This window comes from Eschrichtius robustus, chromosome 5 (genome assembly GCF_028021215.1).
Source record: "Eschrichtius robustus isolate mEscRob2 chromosome 5, mEscRob2.pri, whole genome shotgun sequence".
In the NCBI taxonomy this organism is placed as follows: Eukaryota; Metazoa; Chordata; class Mammalia; order Artiodactyla; family Eschrichtiidae; genus Eschrichtius; species Eschrichtius robustus.
Window position 1 is genome coordinate 89,928,492 of NC_090828.1, and position 20,278 is coordinate 89,948,769.

At 33.4% G+C, this 20,278-nt stretch overlaps 1 protein-coding gene across 1 annotated transcript in view; it reads left to right on the top strand.

The window, feature by feature from the left end:
* The window catches only part of LRP1B (LDL receptor related protein 1B), a 1,676,205-nt gene that overhangs the window by 1,406,239 nt on the left and 249,688 nt on the right, over positions 1-20,278 (top strand). The window contains exons 49-56 of the mRNA XM_068543688.1: positions 1,207-1,320; positions 1,564-1,713; positions 4,147-4,269; positions 6,040-6,159; positions 10,645-10,773; positions 13,930-14,052; positions 17,811-17,951; positions 19,073-19,260. Coding sequence (XP_068399789.1) covers positions 1,207-1,320; positions 1,564-1,713; positions 4,147-4,269; positions 6,040-6,159; positions 10,645-10,773; positions 13,930-14,052; positions 17,811-17,951; positions 19,073-19,260 — 1,088 coding nt within the window. The remainder of the gene's footprint in view (positions 1-1,206; positions 1,321-1,563; positions 1,714-4,146; positions 4,270-6,039; positions 6,160-10,644; positions 10,774-13,929; positions 14,053-17,810; positions 17,952-19,072; positions 19,261-20,278) is intronic.

Consider the following 20,278-nt stretch of genomic DNA (forward strand, 5'->3'; position numbering starts at 1 on the left):
TTATAATTGCAAATTGTAAATAAAACATTTATTCTAATCATCATTTAAACACAAATAAGGATACAATTGCAAGATACAATTAAATGTAATAATAGCAGTGCATTATGAAATACAAATGACATACACACCCTTGAATAAAATTTGCATATTTTAAGATAGCATTTTAACCATTTACAATTGATATAATTTATATTTGTAATTAAATAGGCTCTTTAAAATATCAACCCTAGTAAAAGTGGCATAATCAAAAAGCCCTTCAGGTTGTACATTAACATAATCAACCTGTGGAAATTTGAATTTGGAATAAAAATCTCACCTAAGTTAATCTAACACACAAAACAAGCCATGCACCTGTTCACAACATATTGCTGAAAACCATTATATGGTAATGAATGTGTAAGCAAAGTAAAAAGGAATATATGATGAAGAATAAGCTATTCTGTACAAAGAATATGTAATGATGGTAGCATATCAAAACTGATTTTCATCTAAGCATAGCAGGGATTTCGAAAGCCATACTTTCCAACAACAGAGGCAAGTCATACCACATTTATATGTTTCTTGGCATGAGGAATCCGTATTTCCTATACCAAATGTTAGTAATATGGCCATGTGAAAGAGGATAACTTAGCATGATGACTTTCTAGCAGTGCTGAACTATTCCCTCTTTGAGTAAATAAAGCAAATACTCAGTGGTTTCTCTCTCTCAATCTCTGACTCTGTGTGTCTGTCTTTTTATCATAGCAGGGAATGTTTCACTTCTTCTTAGCAAACAGAGCGGGATTTCTGTGTATGCACTCAATCAGGCATTTGCTTAGTGTCATACCTTGTATTTTGAAGCTGGAAGGAGAGAGAAGTTTCAGCAACATTTAATTTTGTTGTTGTTGTTGGTTTAGTGCTGATATGGTATGATAGGGAAAACAAGGCACGGTCCCTGCTTACAATTTAATGGGGGGAGAGATACATAAACAGGCCATTGCAATGCAGTATTATAAGTACTACAATGTAGGGAAGAACAGCATGACAGGGGAAGATGTATGAGGCATCTAACCCAAGCTTGTTTTTGGGGGTTATGGGTCAAGTTTGACTGCCAGAGTTAAAAAGGCAAAACCAAACAAAATTGTAAGAATTAAAGTACTCAAAATGTTAAGCAAGGAGTCATTTTCTATCTCGTCTATCCATTTGTTTATTTACCTGTTTTTCTAGTTTCAACCTGTGCCACTGTTGAGTTCCGCTGTGCAGATGGGACGTGCATTCCAAGATCAGCACGATGCAACCAGAACCTAGATTGTGCAGATGCTTCAGATGAAAAGAACTGCAGTAAGATATTCCATTACATTTTGTTTGTTCATGCCTGTGCACCTTTGGCATTACATTGAACAGTGTCTAACTCTTCACTGAACCTTGTCCAGAATTGATATGTAATTAACCCTTGTTGTGTAGGATAATTGCATATTTACTTCTTCAAATGAGGTTAACTTTTCTTGTTTCTATGACCTACATAGAAGGCTCATAATCTTTGCAGATGAGGTGTTTTTCATTTTTCTGTTTACCTCCTTATAGATAATACAGACTGTACATATTTCTATAAGCTTGGAGTGAAAACCACAGGATTCATAAGATGTAATTCTACCTCACTGTGTGTTCTGCCAACCTGGATATGCGATGGGTCTAACGACTGTGGAGACTATTCAGATGAATTAAAATGCCCAGGTAATTCTAGAAGACAAAACAGTCTGTGCCTTGAAGATTTAGGGGCTGGTTGTATAGCATAAACTTATTAATTTTCATTCTTGATACTCAATGGCTAAGATTAAAACAAATATGGTAGACTAAATTAAAAATTATCACCTGTGCTAGACATGCCACTTTATATTTTTTAATGACTTATGGAATGATACTTGAGAAATCTGTTCTATGTTTGGATCAATTTCCTTTTTCATGTTCAGTTCCTCATTAATCCTTTTAAAGTTGGTGATTACATCTTAAAATGTGTAATCTATAAGGTTTTCACAGAAGTAGTATATACTGAGAGAAAACTATCTGTAGACTAAAGGGAGGGAGACTGTGTTTCTCACCACTGGCTTTATTCCTGTTACTATATAGCTTGTATTGTCAAGTTAGGCTATTTGATGCAGTTTACACAATCTTTTGGCATACTAGTATGGGTAACGTAATAGTTATCATTACTGGATCAATGTCAGACTGGTATATTTATATATATTAGCCATCTTTACCTACACAAGCACTGAAAAGTGTCCTCTGCATTCTTAGGAGAATGCCTTCTATGAGAAGGTCATGAACCTATTTCTTTCTAACTATTTAAGGAAACGAATTTTAAAAATATATAATAATACCAGAAAGAAAGATGTTAAATTACTATAACTGAAAGTAGATATGCTTGTAGTATACTATTACATGTGTTCTCCTACTGCTGTTTCCTTCTCCTGACCCTGCTGCTACAATCACTTTTTTCCATGCTTAGTAGATGTGTAATAATTTTTTGAAACATTTTAAGAAATTATATTTGTAGGTATTCCACACACAAGTGTATACAATACACACACACACACGATCTACTCTAAAGAATTGATATTCTTAATGGTGCATAATCAATCAATTAACTGGGAAATAGCAGATTCCTTTTTTTTCTTTTCGCCACTGCTCATCAGTGTGTGATACTCTGTGATGTTCCTTTTGGGTTTGAAAAGACTCGCTGTATCCTAGGAGGCACTGGCTCACTGCAAATCTACATCTTTTCTTTTTTTTTTAACTTTATTCTTCATTATATAAAACATTAAATAAATATAGAAAATTGCTTTAGACTCATGGAAACTGGGTGTTTAGATTCTTATTCCAATGTTTCTTCTGCAACAATTCTTTATCTCATTATGGCTATAGTCAACTTTTTAATTATTTTGAAGGCAGTATAACTAGGTATCTATTAAGCTTGTAAATATATATTTTTTACTTTATTGTAGTCTTTATATATTTCTAGGATTAATAAATGATTTTGAAAGCTAACTTTCATCATTAGTAGAGAATAGTGATTATATTGGAGAAGTAGGAAAAGGGCATTAATATAGACTTATGAAACAGGTGGGCAGACAAACAGGAAGCCAGTAAAAGGTCAGTCTAAATATCTTACGTTATATCTAGGCAATATCCTAAGAAAAAGTAAGACATCCAGCACAATCAAGACTTTTTGTGTTAATGATGAATTCCTTCAAAAAGTAATTTTCATCTTTAATTAGATCTACAAAGTTGGCATTAAAAAATTAGAATGGAGGTAATTTTTGTTACCTTAAAATAGTCATAATGTATCACTATAGTGTGATGCCATGTGTTCTCTAAGATTTATTTCCTGATCGGCTGTGAGCCAGTCACTAAATCTATGTAAACCTGAAGGTGCAAGGAGACAAATGACACCCAGTAAAGAGAAAAATCTAGTATTTTGTATGTGCTCTTGGAGGTTATAATAATAATAATACTCCACAATCTGAAAAATATATAATTTACAAAATAATTTTATATACAGATACTTTTTATTCTCATGATATTTTTGTTAGGTATGACAATTTTAGAGATACTACTGCAACTTGTTTTTCTTCCTTAAAATAGAGAATACATATATAAATCTTGTCAAAGCATATGTACCCACTAAGTATGGAACACCAAGTTTACACTTTCTCAGCAAAAATCTACTAATGATTTTATAATGTAATTTATTTTTCATAAGTATAGAATTAAGAATATTTTCCACCTAAAATGATTCTTTGGCCTTTGGCTTACTAAGTTTATAGTCATCTATAAAACGTTTTATTTTATTTTTGTTAACTCCACATTATTTGGATTTAACAAGTTTTTCCATTAATATCCTCTTTCTGATCCAGGATCCAATCCTAGATTGGATTTGGTTACCATATCTCCCTGATTTCCTTTGATCTATGCCAGTTTTTTAGCTTTTCCTTGGTTTTCATGACCTGGACATTCTTTAATGTCCTCAGCTCAGCTCTTTTTATTTAAGTTTTCTTGTTATTTACCTCTTCCAGTTCAAGGAGTATTACTGTTTTGATATCTACCTATATTGCAGAAGTCTAAGATTAATTTAATTTATTTGACATTAAATTCTATATTTTATCACAGTTCAAAACAAACACAGATGTGAAGAAAATTATTTTGGTTGTCCTAGTGGAAGATGCATTTTGAATACCTGGGTATGTGATGGTCAGAAAGATTGTGAGGATGGACTTGATGAATTCCACTGTGGTGAGACATTATATCTTGCTTTACTTTTATAAACTATATTATTATTTATATACTGATGTTCTCTTACATAGAGATTTTACACAAAATATTGCTAATTGATTTTAACATCAATTTTTATTTTGATTAAATATCACAAAATGGTAAAAATTAAAATGGAACAGAAGAACTTATAATGGAGAATAACAATCTCCTATACAGCCTTTTCTTTTAACCTTTTCTGTTTTTGTTAGTGGTTACCTCCATTAATCTAAATGATATATTTATACCTTCATTTCCTGACTTATTAAGTTTAGATGCTAATGTATTTACCTTCTGCTGTGAAAAATAAGGATTTAGCTCACACAACTCATTATAGTCTCCCTACCTCTTAATGACTATTATTATCCTAAGTGTTTCTATTAATTACATGTATAGATTTAAATAGTATAGTTAAACTTGCATTTCTTCAAACTGTCGTCTATCACTATCCACATCCTAATTTCTGTGTGTGTACATTTCATTTCACTTGGCAAGGTAAGAAAGCATTTAAAATGTTTATTTTTATAAAATTTATGGATTTTATGATTTTCAGGCCAAAAAAATTCCTTAAAAAGCATATATTCACTATTTTCATTTAACACAAATAGCAAACATTGTGATGAACAGACAGAGTAGGAAAGATTAAAAATGGATTGTCTACGAAATGCCAAAGTCCCATAAAAGTAAATGTCATCATGAAATATGAAGGTGCATTTTGTTTGATTAAGATGCCATATATCTTTACATTAGAGCTAGATCCTGAACAAGATTAACAGAGAACTTTACAAATAGTTTATGTAGAGTCATACTTCCTGGAACAGAAGCCATTATATGGTTGTATCTTCTTTAATTTTATTTTTTCTGGGCTTCAGTTTTTCTAAATGTCTCTCTTTTCACAGGTCATGTTAGTAAATATTTCAAATAAAAATGCAAAGTTTTTAAATACGGTAAAAATCAAAATTTTACTTTTATAGTCATTTACATTTTGAACATATTAATTTGGTAGGATTTTATTCTTGGGTGTTTCCTGGTGATAAGTGGACTAAGGGTGGAGGAGAGCAATCACAAACTTTGGAAATAAATGGAATACACCATTATAAATGCATAACTTGGTAATAAAATACCAGCCACCATGCCAATGAATATGGATGTTATTAGTCAGATTTAAGTGTTCCCAAGGGAGAGAAAGGAAAATATCAAAGTGTTAAGTATGTATAGGTACAAAACTGATGGCTTGTCATCAAGCTAAAACCCCCTGAGTCACATCACCTTTAAAAACAAATGTATATGGTGGTGAGTTCACCATATTTATGACCTTGCCTAGGATGTAATTTTTTTCTCCAACTGTTCAAAAATAGATTAAAAATTAGGAAAAATGACTAGACCACACTTGGAATATTTATTTTATATCTGTACCCTACATGTTAGAAAAAGACAGTAATGTACTTAGGGAGAGTGACCAGCATATTGACTAGCTCAAAGTCAAACCCTGTGAGATTATGTTGAAGGAACAATGTTGTATAACCTGGATAACTCAGAGGGAATATGCAAGCCATGGTCAAAATTTTATAGCACTGTCATAGGGAAGAGGACTCTGGCTTGTTTTATTTGGGATGGCTGGTTTTAGCAAAGTCTAAAGAACTTTCTCATGTTGGATCCTTCCTAAGAATGTCTCAAAGGATTTATTTTTTCTTTTGCACCTAAAACAAACATTCTTATGGATTTATTTGCTTGTTTTTTGGTTTTTTTTAGGTTCCTCTTGTTCTTGGAACCAATTTGCATGTTCTGCACAAAAATGTATATCTAAACACTGGATTTGTGATGGAGAGGCTGATTGTGGAGATGGATTAGATGAAAGTGATAGCATTTGTGGTGAGTTGTTTCTTTTGTGTTCTCATTCAGTTTTTAGGAGTATGATACATATGCTCTATTGTCTTAGAGTATACAGAAAACTTTGTCTTCTACTTTGTCAAACTTAACATTAAGCTTGTATGTATATACATTTCGATGTAACTGTTTTTATTATTTTTATGACAACTTATCAGTCTACAATTTTTCATATATACATTTACTATTAGAGTTTTAGGATTTTTTGCTGAATATTGACTCAATTAATGTATTTGCAAATTGTATTTCTAGTCTTCAGTAACTTCTTTAGAATGGATCTCAATGATTGGGATTACTTGGATCAAATGATTGAAAACTTTCTCATTGCTCTTGATAAGTATTGCTAAGTCACCATCCAAATTTACTATGCAGGTTTATACTGCCATAAGCCACACATGGTGTGTGTTTGTGTATTATAGTAATTACTCTTATTGAATTGTTTTAAATGGAAATTAAGGAAGCAGACTATTGTATATGATTTTAAAATGTACTTTAACATTCAGCTTTATAGGATTAGAGGTAGAGTGTCAAATGTCTATGTTTACTATACGTCAACTACATTGGCTAAAAACCAATGTGATTGCTTTTAATTAATCACGGACATTTAACAAATAATTTAAATTTAATTATTAAATGAATTTTTCAAGAGGTAGAAGAAGGAAGCAACCTAATCTCCATAGATTTGTTATGGTTGGCCAGGCATTCTACTAAATTATTTACATGTCTATCTGTCTATTTATCTTTCTGATCTGTTTCCATATTCTTTGTTCATTATTATCAATCCTATTTCATAAATGTTATCATTCTCATTTAAGAGAGAAAAGGACCTGAGTCATAGAATAAGGTTCACTTATGGAGTTAAGTGTACTTAACACATTTTTTAAATTTTCAGGAGTTGTGGCCTGCTATTTAGGTCACTATCATGGAAAAAGGAATATAAGATTTATGATGTTCACACTAAAATGAAGTTCTCTGTATGTATCATAAAATTGGAGATATCCTCAGAAAGTAGGCAATTTATTTTCCTGTATTAAGCCACCTAAAATCTACTTTTTATTTACACAGCTGAAACAATTTAGTTATACAACAGATAAAGATAAATGTAGAAAGGTTACTATCAAAAACCTCTGAAAGGAAAAAGAAATCATTAATTAATTAGATGACTGGCCAGTCTGTTTTAATTACTTTGTTTCTCTTTGCTATTAAATACTTCTTTTTAAGAAATTTTTATTGGAGTGTAGTTGATTTACAATGTTGTGTTAGTTTCAGGTATACAGCAAAGTGAACCAGTTATACATATACATATATCCACTCTTTTTTTTTTCTTTTTTTTTTTTAGATTCTTTTCCCTTATAGGCCATTACAGAGTATTGAGTAGAGTTCCCTGTTTAATTTTAACAAAAGGACTACCAATTTACAGCAGGTTGAACATGTTTCCGGTCTCTAAAATTATCTTGCTTTTGACCCTTTGTTTAATTCTACACTAAATGGCTCCCCTGATAACCTCTATCCTTCTTAAGTGGACACAGTATAATAGAAGTGGTAAAGACTCTAAAGTCATACAGAGTTGAATTCTCGCACGTCTGCATTTTCCGGCTGTGTGATCATGGGCTGGTCCATTTTATCCCTTATTCCTCAAATTCCTTACCTATTAAATGGTTACAAGACATCTACCTTATGTAATTATCGTGATCAGCTGACATGGCCAATATGTACTATATAAATGAATTTACTCCCATTCTCTTTTGTTCTGTTTCTCCTGCTCCCTCCCTTATTTTTCAGAGTGGTATTGTCCTGTCAATGTCTATCAATGTCCTGATAAGTTTTTTAAAGAATTTAATGATAATGAACATATTTACCTGTCATCAAAACATCCAGTCTATTTAATATAATCACAGGCTGCAATTTATATGCTACCAAGCTGTTGTTACATAAAAATTACTGCTTTAGACCAAGCATCAGTCAATGAATTGGACCTAATATTTTAGGATTGGAAAGGAACTTTATAAATAATTTATCTCAGTGGTTTTCCACCTTTAGTGTACAAAATATCCTATTCAGAGGTTTGTTAAAAATGTAGATTCTTAATCCCCATCTCCAAATATTCTGATGTAGACATATTCTTTCTTCATAAGCACATAGCGGTTCTGACTTGGGATTTGAGGATTCACTTATAAAAATCACAGTCTAGTTCACCTGCATCATGTGATAGATGAAGAAAGAAAAACTCACAGAGGTTAATAAATTTGCCTGAAGTCACTCAGTGAATCAGTGATGACAGAACTAGGAACAGAATTCAGGTTTCTGAAATACTTACTAAATTGGATAGTAACTCTCACCAATCAAATATTATATCTGAGTAGGTACCCAAGATGGATCTGGTAGAATTCCTTCAGCTTGTCTTCCTTCTCCCTTGGGATTCATGTCGCTGAGAAAGGCGATGCGTCTCCAGATGACAGTGGTAATTATGGAAGGAAGCCATAAGTTTTTTCCTTGGCTCATTTTCTTTTAAATTGACCATGATGTTTTGTCATGCTCTTAACACAGAATCTGTTGAACCACTTTAAAGGGAGCCAGAAAATTAGCTGCAAAGAGCTTTATGCCATTTTATAGTTTTAGGTATCTTAGTAATTATCTACTCATAATGCTCATTTTAGAGTGAAACTCAGACACTAGTCTTCCACAAGGTCATACAAAGTTAAATTTCTCAACAGTAAAATCAATGCTATATCTATTATGCCTACCTTGGGAATAAATTGGAGTGATAATAAGGAAGTAGACAAGGGGCGCTAAATGTATCGAAACTTCCTTAGCAGAAAGAATGCAATTTTTTGCATCTCCAGCTAAATAATAAAAATATTATGGAAATTAAAGCACTAACTGAGAGTCTAAGAGTGAAAGTGACACTCTATGTTCTTATGACAAGCTTAAAAAAATAGATAAGGAGGAATAATGTAAAAATAACTTGTAGGAAGAGAATTTTATTATAGAAAGTACTAAAGACAATAGGTAGCAAGTAAATTCATTTTTAAATTAAAGCAACATTTGTTTAATAGATTTTCTTTATAATTTCTTCCAGTAATAGATATCATATTAAACTCATTCTGTTAGCACTGATCCTCAACAAATAAGCAAATCTGAATTACCTGGGGGACTTTTCAATATTCACTTGCCATCCTGTCCTCCCAATTAAAGTATATGTAGGAAGAGACACGTTTATGTTGAAAAAGATCACCAGGAGGTTCCACTTTGTCACCCTGCGGTACTCCCATATTGATAACATTGCATTAAAAAACATGTTCTTCTCATAAAAACTCTATGGCTGAAAAGTAAGATGATGATTGGTAATCCAATTAAAGTAGCTTTAAAGGTTTGGAAACAACTATCCATCAATCCAGGCAGTCATATTTTCTTCTTGGAGATACTAACACTTTTTTAATAATTCTTACAACTTGTTTTTTAACATCTATTCTATGGGTAGCATTTGGTCACAAGAAAGTGAAGTTAAAGGGAAGTTAAATTTGGGGCGCATGTTACTGATTCACTCAACAAATATTTCATATACATAACAAATAAGCCATTCAATATGTATAACTGTACTTGGGGCTTGGGAAATACCAGGAGAATGAATCATTTGCTAATTTTACTCAATTACCCTATGCCCATATAGAGAAAAACAAAGAGAAACCACCCATGACCCTTTGAATTTACAGTCAACAAGCATTTCATTTTTTTTCCTGTATACATTTGAAAACAACATCATGCAGCTGAAGGAACATTGAATTGATAGAGCAAAGAAAAGGTAGATTCTGTTTATAAAAGTGTATAAAAGCAAAGGGAACATGCATACATTTATACTTTTCAACAACACAAGGTGGGGAGGAACAGTAATGATATTACTGGTTAAGAGAAGATACTTAGGAATCAAAAAGGTTTTGGACTCCCAGTTCAACATGTGGCTCCCTATGCAATTTGTGACTTCCTGCAAGCTTTCCAACTTCTCAGAGCCTCAGTTTCCTTTTCTGTGAAATGAGACTAATAATAGTTCTACCATTTGGGGCGATTGTGAGGACTAAGTGAGTTAATATGTTAAGTGCTTAGCATATATTAAGCAATAAAAATGCTGTTATTATTATTATCCTTATAGGTTCAGTCCTTTTGAAATTTTATCTCAGTTTATTCACAATGAGATTTCTATGTTTTGCTACATTGTACAAGGAGAACATACTCATTATTTTCTGCCATGCAGCTTTAAGAAATATAATACTTGCTACTGAGAAGGAATGCATTCTGAGAGGAAACTGTCTATAGGGGATGGATAATATGTGATGATTCCAAATAACTGCAGTTTTTTCCTTGCCAGTGGCATTCTTCTGCTTCCCTTCTTGTCTGTAGGAAATGAAATTATAGCTCTTTCTCAGCGGACCTGCTGTGTGTGATCTTAATGGCATTTTTTTTGGTGGGTTTCAGGTGCCATCACCTGTGCGCCTGACATGTTCAGCTGCCAGGGCTCCCGGGCCTGTGTTCCCCGACACTGGCTGTGTGATGGTGAAAGGGACTGTCCAAATGGAAGCGATGAGCTCTCCACAGCAGGCTGTGGTATGAACACTCATGGGGCTGTCTATGAAAGAAAGCTGCTGCAGCATCCTCAGACAGTTGCTCTTGTAGTACTCACCATGTCACCTTTTCTCTCACTTTCCCAAACCCTGGACTCGTACGTAGTATCAGAATTAATCAGGTGGGATGTTGTCATCATAGTAGCTCAGCAACCCCTCTAACCACCGTTCAGAGTGTTTCCAACATGAACAGAGGGATTACCCATTTTAAAACTGGTTTTGATGCACGAAGATTTTTCACTTCATTTCTGAGATAATTTAACTACGCTGTGTACGTGTGTGTGGTGGGTTTGTTACTTCCTTTTTAGCATCTTCCCCCACCCTCCCACCCCACACTCCCCTTGAAGGCTTTTAGATTGCCTATTACAGATACTCTGTAAATGGCTGCTGTGATCCTAAATAACTACTGATCAGAAGGTCAGTAAACACCTATTAGTCCTACAGATAGGATATTAGCCCTTAGCTCAGGTAATAATAGTATGTTTATAGCTGGATGAAGCTGGGGAATCAGAGGAACACCTTTGGAGGCCAGACAATTTACTAAGTTTCTAACCCTAGGCCACCTCAGGAAATTTTCAGGGGATTACTCAATAGTAAAAATTTAGACAAATTCCTTTGCATGATCAGGAGAATGAAGGGACTGAGTATTTGAATGCTGATCCCAAGGTCACATAGGGGATCTGTTGAGCAATTTATTAGGAACAGTGCTGTGAAATCTGCTTATTAAAGTGAAGTCTACCAGTCATCTCTCTGATGACCTGTCTTCAGGTCTTTAAAACTGTAATTGAAGCCATAATGTAATAGTGTGTGTATGTGGGTGTGTGTATATGGCGGATATTTAAAGCAGAGAAGGAAAAAGAAGACTTTGAGGCAGGTTTGTGTGCACAGAGCTCATGCTATTGTAGCATAAATCACTTTGATCTTGAAACTGATATGTGTGCCTGTAAAGGTCAGTGGGGCCACTGAGGGCTACATAATAAAGGATTATGCATCAATTCAGGGATCCAGATGGTCCCTGTATACTGTTGCTATTGTAGCAAGTTAATGCTCCAGGACACATATTAACACTTTTGGACCACATGGGTGCTATTAAGTAAATTATGTTAAAATACAACAAATTGTACTGAAGTGACCTGAAAGCATTAATTCCAAATAAGCCTCTGTTGCTTAGTATCTTAAAGAATAATTCATGCATTAGAATTGGCATAATTCACTTGAGTTATATAAGCTGTCACACAGTTAAAAGTTAGAGTAGTGATTAGTAACTGAGTTTTACTTTGATTATAATGGGCAGTTTTGAATGCTGCTCCTATGTGGCTTCTGTATCATTTTTGAAAATAAATTTGTTGAAAATTAGTCACACTTGATTAAATTTAGGTAATTCTTTTTGTTTCACCTGCTCATGTCTCTTTATAGTCATTACTGAGTTTTGAAAGCAGAGATTTCCTTTTTTCACTTAGTGTGGGGCAGTTTGGGGATCGGGAGCTGATAAGCATGTAAAATAATAATTATAATAACTTAAGTGTCAGAATGATACATAGAAAAGATACTAGGTCATCACAAATAAATATTGTGTAAAAAACCTTAGAAGTCTCATGGAAGGATTTCAAAGAAAAGTAATAACGTTATCTCAGTTGTGAAGGAAAAAAAAAAGAAAGAGAAGTGTTCTAGGTAGAGGAAAGTGCCTATTAAGACATGAAGGGGAGAGATTGGAAGGCATGTAAATTTTTTCAGGTGCCCATTATACATCAGTTATTTTGGTAGGTGCTTTTATTTACATTATTGAATTTCCACAGTATCTCAGTGAAGTGCTTTTGGGGATCTGCCAAAGATAATTGTTGTATAGCTAGGAATTGAAACAGCAACTAGGAATGTACTGAGCACCTAAAATGAGCCAATCTGCTTCATGTACCTTATCTAGTTCTTGCAGAAAATTTATCAGATAGATTTTATTATCCTCGTTAAACAGATAAATAAACAGATGCACCAAGAAAGTAAATAGCTTTCTTAGGATAAAACTATAAGTTGAAGAGCAACGTTTTGCAAAGCCTCCCCCTTTCCAGTGTACTATAATAACATGTAGAGGAGTCTTTTTTTTTTTTTCACTTAAAAAAAATTAAGATATAATTGACCTACAATATTGTGTTAGTTTTAGGTGTGCAGCATAATGATTTGATATGCTTATATCTTATTACAAAATGGTTACCACAACAAGCTTAGTTAACATCCATCATATAGCAGATTCTTAACATTTGAAATATCCCAAACCTTGAGTCATATCATAGCATTTACCCTTTCCATGTAAGAAGAGTAATTAAAATATTTAAATAATCAAACTTCTATGATGCTATACATATACTATTAAAGCTTATTTCCTCTGTACAAGTCAGCTGAAGTTTTACTGCACATTTTAATCAACCATTTTTCCTGCTGGTTAAGGCCCTTGCTAGAGAATACTTTTCATGGATCAGTATTCCAAAAGGATTGATGTTCCATTTTATGGATCGATGTCCCTCATTCAGTGTGGTACTTATGGTTGGGCTCATCTCACCATAGATCTTAACTTAACCTATTTCAACACCCCACTCTTGAAGTCACCCCAAAGTTTTATTTTCCTCTTGAAAACAGTAACTTTCTTAGCCCTTTTGATTTTCTTTTCACTTCCATCATGAGCATTAGCACTTGGTGGTCTTTTCAGGTCCATTTTTCACAAAAAAGCAGGTTTTTATCACTTTACTAGCTTAAGCATGAGGAGAGAAAAAACCCAGCCACATTATTATAGTTGAGTGATTTTTTATCACATATGAACCTTTGAATTCCTCCTTCAGCAAACTTACAAATTGCTAAATGGCCTGAAATTTCAAGGTCACTCTAGAATTGTTGAACATATTAGCACTAAAACTTTGAATTATATATATTTATATTCATATATTCAAATACTACTTATAATGAAATACATATATTAATATATATTATTAATTTATCTGATATATTGAATGTTTAGCTAAGTTTCCTTTTTTAAATAACCATGAATTATTGAGTGTATTGAGTATAATAACATACATTTCCCAAACTCATAACGTAGGGGAAGATAAAATAGGTGCTCATCTAACTTAATTTCTTGTGATGTCTTTCTTAGCTCCCAATAACACATGTGATGAAAATGCTTTCATGTGCCATAATAAAGTATGCATTCCCAAGCAGTTCGTTTGTGACCATGATGATGACTGTGGAGATGGCTCTGATGAGTCACTGCAGTGTGGTAAGTATATATAAACTTTTCATGGAGAAGATTCTCAGGCTGAGTAACAGTCTTTTAAGATGACTCCAGGAATATATAAATAAATAACAAAAACAAAGAAATACATTTCTTAATCTCACTAAGAACATGTAAATTCAGTAATATAGACACACCACGTATAACCTCTTTAAACTCTACCATAATTACACACTTATTTGAAAATTATGCCTACTCGTTGTAGTGTATTCTTAACAAGAACCACACTGGAAAATGTTGATAAAAATGTCTTTGGTTTTAAGTACTTTGAAATACCTTTTATTTTAAAGACAATATATAGCTGGTTAGTTCAATCTTATAGCCAAATCAAATATTTGAGTGAGGAAAAAAGAATACAGTTCACAACTATCAGAGAATCTAGATACTTAACATTTTTCTTTTGCTTTATCTTTTTATACATGTATTTACTTGTTAAAATTTAATGTTATTATTATGAAATTTATCTTGTCACATATATATTTATCTAACCACCATATCTATATAATGTATATATGAACACATATATAACTTTTGTGATAAAAATTAGTATATTAAAAATCCCAGTTGATATTGAAATATTATGTGAACGTAGTATTTTTGTAAAATATTTAAATGTATACATGAATAAATATAAAATGAAAAGCTGTGAAATCCACATATACCTATGAAAGGTAGTAGATTTAGCTTCCCTTTGTCCTCCCTATGCAGCGTCTTTGATATAAATCTCTTTGAGATCAATGGGTATCTGTTCTTATATTAATTCACCATTAAGTCATGGATTCAATGTGATATTTTAAAAGCTACATCATAACTCAAGATGTAAATCTGAAGTAGAGTTATATCTGATTGAGTATATTTCCTCTGCTAGACACTATATTTGGTTGATATGGAGATGAATGAGACAGAGATCCCACTAGAAAAAATTACAGATGAACAGGAAAATCAGAAATACAATATAGAACAATAACATAATTGTCATATGGGAATAAGAATCACAATACACAAAATCAGAGCTGAGAAAATCATTTTTGAGGCACTAAAGAACAGAAGCAGGGAATGTTAGAGGAAATCATATTTAGATGCTAGAGAGCATGACATAGTGGTTAAGAGCCTGGACCTTAGAACCGGATGGCCTGGGTCCAAATCCTGGCTCTGCCAATTACTAGCTGTGTGACCTTGGAAAAGTCACTTCACCTGCCTGTACCTCAATTTCCTCATCTGTAAAAAACACATAATAACATTGCTTAGCTCTTAGAGTTGTTAAGAGAATTAAATAAATTAATATTTGTAAAGTGCTTAGAACAGTTCCAGACACAGTAAATTCTATATATGTTTACAAAAACTACAAATCAACATGGTTGAGGAATAGCAATTAGTCTTTTGTGAGGTAAGTTGAAGTTAGAAAGTTAAGTTGAAGCTAGATTCTAAAAAGTCTCAAATACAGTGTTAAAGAATTTGTATTTAATTATTTTGCCTCTCAGTGGCCAGCACACATTTTGAAACAGGGGAATGTCTCAGTCAAATTTGTATTTTAGAACTATCTTTTTCAGCAGAGTGGATGAAATATTGCCATGAGGGAGAGGTGCCATAAAGAGAAAATAAACTAGTTAGGTTATTGCAATAGTTATGATAATTAACACTGCGGTTTTGAACTAGGGCAGAACTGATGGAATGGAAAGTGCAGAATTAGGTCAGAATGCATTTACAGTTAGAGATGGAGGATAAAGTAGAATCTCTAGCTTGGATGACTTGGAGGATGGTGTTGCTGTTAATGAGCTTTAGAATGAGGTTAAAGGGCCGTTTTGCTGGTGTGGGAGAGGAGATGTAACAAATAATTAATTTTGGACATTTTGAATATGAAGTGTTAATCAGACAATCACATGAAGCTGTATAGTGAGTGTTTGAAAATTTAGTTCTAGAGTATGATCAGGACAAATAATATTAACCTGGTGGCCATCAGCATAAGGGTGATATTCAAAATATGACAAAGGGGGCTTCCCTGGCGGCGCAGTGCTTGAGAGTCTGCCTGCCAATGCAGGGAACACGGGTTCGCGCCCTGGTCCGGGAAGATCCCGCATGCCGCGGAGCAGCTGGGCCCGTGAGCCACAGCTACTGAGCCTGTGCGTCTGGAGCCTGTGCTCCGCAACAGGAGAGGCCGCGACAGTGAGAGGCCCGCGCACCGCGATGAAGAGTAGCCCCCACTCGCCGTAACTAGAGAAAGCCCTCGCACAGAAACGAAGACCCAACACAGCCAAAAATAAATAAATAAATTAATTAATTAAAAAAAATATGACAAAGAATGATAATACCCAACACTGTAGAAAGGAAAAGGGGAAAACCATATACTGAAGGCTGAAATAAGGGCTTCCCCTGTAACATTTTAGAGTAGAACAGAAGAAAACTTTATACAGAAAGACGGTGAAAAGGGAATAGCAAAAGCAAAGTTAGAAAGAAGGCTGGGAGAGTGGATTATGAATATTAAGTCAGGAAACTATTTCCAAGATAGTATGGGCAACAGCATCAAGCACTGGAGGACAGTGAAGCAGGTAGGAGCCAGAGAAACCTGTGAATTTACCAGCTGCCACTTGATATTTATTAGCTCTGAGAGGGATTTCAGCAGGTAGATGTTGCAGAAGTGAGACTTTAATGAATGAAAGTAAGTGAAAGCAAAGAGGTAAGTAAGTGAAAGGAAGATTGAGTAGGGACTGGACTGAGCAGGGAAGAAGGGACATGTCTTGTTAAGAGTTATGTGGATGGATTTTTATTGTTATTGGACTGGGAGAGACTTGAACATATGTATTGAGTGAAGAGGAGGAACTAGTGAAGAATGAGAGGGTGGGAAGGAATACTAGGGAAACTGGGGATATTTTAGAACTATCTAGTTGTGCCATGCAATATGATAAACATCTCAATTAAATAATCGTTGTTGAATCTTTTTTTCTGCTGAAATTTTATTTTTAAACCATAAAAATCTTACATTCTCTCTTCAAAAGTAAAATATTTGCCTACATTTACCAGAAAGTTTATAATAGAAATGACATTTTTTATTGTTAACAAACTCAGGAAAAAATCCAGTCTAAAACTTCATAATATTCAAAATCAAATGAGTTTTACTAACAAACTGGCTTAGATATGAACATTAACAACTGATTGATTGATACTGTGTTTTGAACAAAGCCTTTTAATGCCTCTAAGAATCAATATGTAGGATAATTACAATAGTTTTGTGCTTATTGCTCTATGAATTAGATTTTAATTTTCTCATTTTAACAATTTCTTTATACTTTTAATGTTGCTTCCCAAACATAAACATGACATGATAGCTTCTGAAAATTATTATTATAACCCAGAATCAGTTCATCCATATGTTCTAGTACTATACCTAACCAAGCTTAGTCTTGAAAATAATTTTGAGTAGCTTTCATTTTGTTTTCCATTCTAAAGGAAATCTTTAGGATATAGATAATAAGTGAACAGAGGTTGTATACTTGTGTTGCATTCTTGTTTCCTTACTTAGAAACAAAATAAGAGTGCCTTGTTTCCAACTTTGTTTTCTGGACTTTAATCCTACTTCCAACCACAAATATCTCTTGCAGTTATTGTAACTGCCCTAGAAAGAAATGAGAAACATTTCCCATAAGAGGCCTGGGTAACTCACATGGTCAAGTAAGTTTAGTGTACATTATGAAATAAAGTTTTAATGAATATTTGTTATATGAATTGGAATGTTTCTTTGTCTCCAGGATACCGACAGTGCAATGCAGAAGAATTTAGTTGTGCTGATGGACGATGTCTTTTAAATAGTCAATGGCAGTGTGATGGAGACTTTGACTGCCCAGACCATTCTGATGAAGCACCTATAAACCCAAAGTGTAAAAGTGCAGGTACAGAAAATATATAATACTATGTTTATTCCAAAATTTGTTTTTTTAAGGCAATACTGTGACTCTATTTTTTAGTCTCATATAATATTCAATGAGAAGAGATGCAAATAATTAAGCATGTGATGCTTCTATTGATACCATGCAGGATCCTAGTAATCAACTTTGTTTTGGAGCTAGTTATAGAAATGTAAGTCTGTGCCCCAAATATGAAGATTTGTGGCAATGAACCAGATGAATCCATCATCCTGCTCCTTTAAAGAAGTCATTTTTTCTTAATGTATTATTTTATGTGAAGATAATTTTCCTGTATGGACCTATTTGAAAATTTAATCATAAAAGAAATTGAGATTTACTGAAATAGAGTCAATATTATTCAAACTTAGGCAAAATGAAATAAATTGCATATCATTTGAACAGAAATATATATGTAGCCAAACTTGGTCTATTTTACACTTTACTATTCCAAAGATTGAATACATAGTTATACATTTTAGAATAAACCCAATTACTTTTTTTTCTCATGTAGTTTACATGTTAATAGGCATTCTTTTATCATGTATGGTAATGAGTAATGTTTAAATCATCAGATTGTGAGTAGCTGCAAAACTTGAACTCCTTTCTATAGCTATATTTGTGACAACTATGATTCACTGCAAGTGTCTTTTTTATGCCTGGGCTTAAAAATATCAATGTTATATTTCCAGGAAGAAAAAGAATTTAGGAATATCTAGCTATTCCAGATTCTTAATTTTTAGTGACACATATTTCTCGGAGACTTATGGCTTGAGGGAAATGTCAAGCTATCATTACACTTTTGAACTCATTCTTCACAGTATAGATGAAGACAGAAATACTCCATTAATTTTAATATAGGTGCTTATTTTAATTGTTAATTTTCAGTGTAAAGCTAGATTTGCAGTGTGTTGAACATGAAAGTACAGTTTGCCCTTGATTTTCTTCATGTATAAAATATTACACTGAATATAAAGCATTTTATATGTACATATATTTACTATAATTTTTGACAGACAAGTCATCATATTTGTGAATGTATTCAACAATTGTAGTATAAAACAATGGCATGCTCTTTATGTTCCATTTGTTTTATTTTCTTTTTCCAGAACAGTCATGCAACAGTTCATTTTTTATGTGCAAAAATGGCAGGTGCATTCCCAGTGGAGGTCTTTGTGACAATAAGGATGACTGTGGCGATGGATCAGATGAGAGAAACTGCCATGTAAATGAATGCTTGAGTAGGAAAGTCAGTGGATGTTCTCAAGATTGTCAGGACCTTCCAGCCAGTTATAAGGTAGGCACGCATCAAAGACAGAAAATCATGTGACAGGTTAGAATTTGAGGCAATAAAAATGATTTCATCCAATATAGCTGTAAAACTTAAAGTCATTATAATATCGTTAGTTAAAACTATTTAAATGGAGAGTTTTTGTATATGCAAACCATAATAATAGTGTGGTATATAAATTGTGAGAATATACTCATGGAGACAAAAAAATCAAAATGTTTTCTAATAAATGCCGATCATAAAGAAAAAAGTAAGCAAAGGACGACCAGTGTTTGAGGAAGGTACTGCTGTTAATAGCTGCATAAATGTTTATGCAACTCTCTTAAATTCCCGTTGCTTCCTTCGTTTTCCCTCTCATACATCCTTGAAGTGGAATGGGCTAATCATTTATATACCACAACACTGGAGAATACAATATTTTTTCAAATAAACAGGAAGAAAAAAAACAGAGCACATGAATTATTAGGACTGAGTGCAGGTACACTAAAAGTAAATCATGCCTAACATTCCAGTTGCTTTTTGTTGGTCCCATTTTCCTGAAGAATGTGATTCACTGACAAAATTGATTGACAGAAATAGCTTTTGAAAACATCTCTGTTTCAATATGTTGGAACGGAGGATGCATACAAAAAAACATATTGAAGTGGTGCATTAGGTTAAAATCAATTATGTAAATGTGGGAAAACCTCAGTAAAAGCAATTCACCTGGAAATTAGTGTTTTTAACTGGACAATAGCTCTGTATGAATCTGCAAAAGGACGTGGCTTATACGAACCACAGAGGCAGTCTAATCCAGTTTGGAGTAGTACAGAGTTCAGATTTTGTTCTACTGAGTTCTGCACTGATCAGAACATACCTGGGGTACTGTGCATATTTATGGACGTGACGCTTTAAGAGGAACCTTGACAAACTGTACTGTATCCCCATTTTACAGCCAGTGGCATAAGGGGTCTGGAAAACACACCTTTGGAAGAAGTTTTACCAAGAGCAAAATGGCTAATCAGCTGTATTTAAATATATGAAG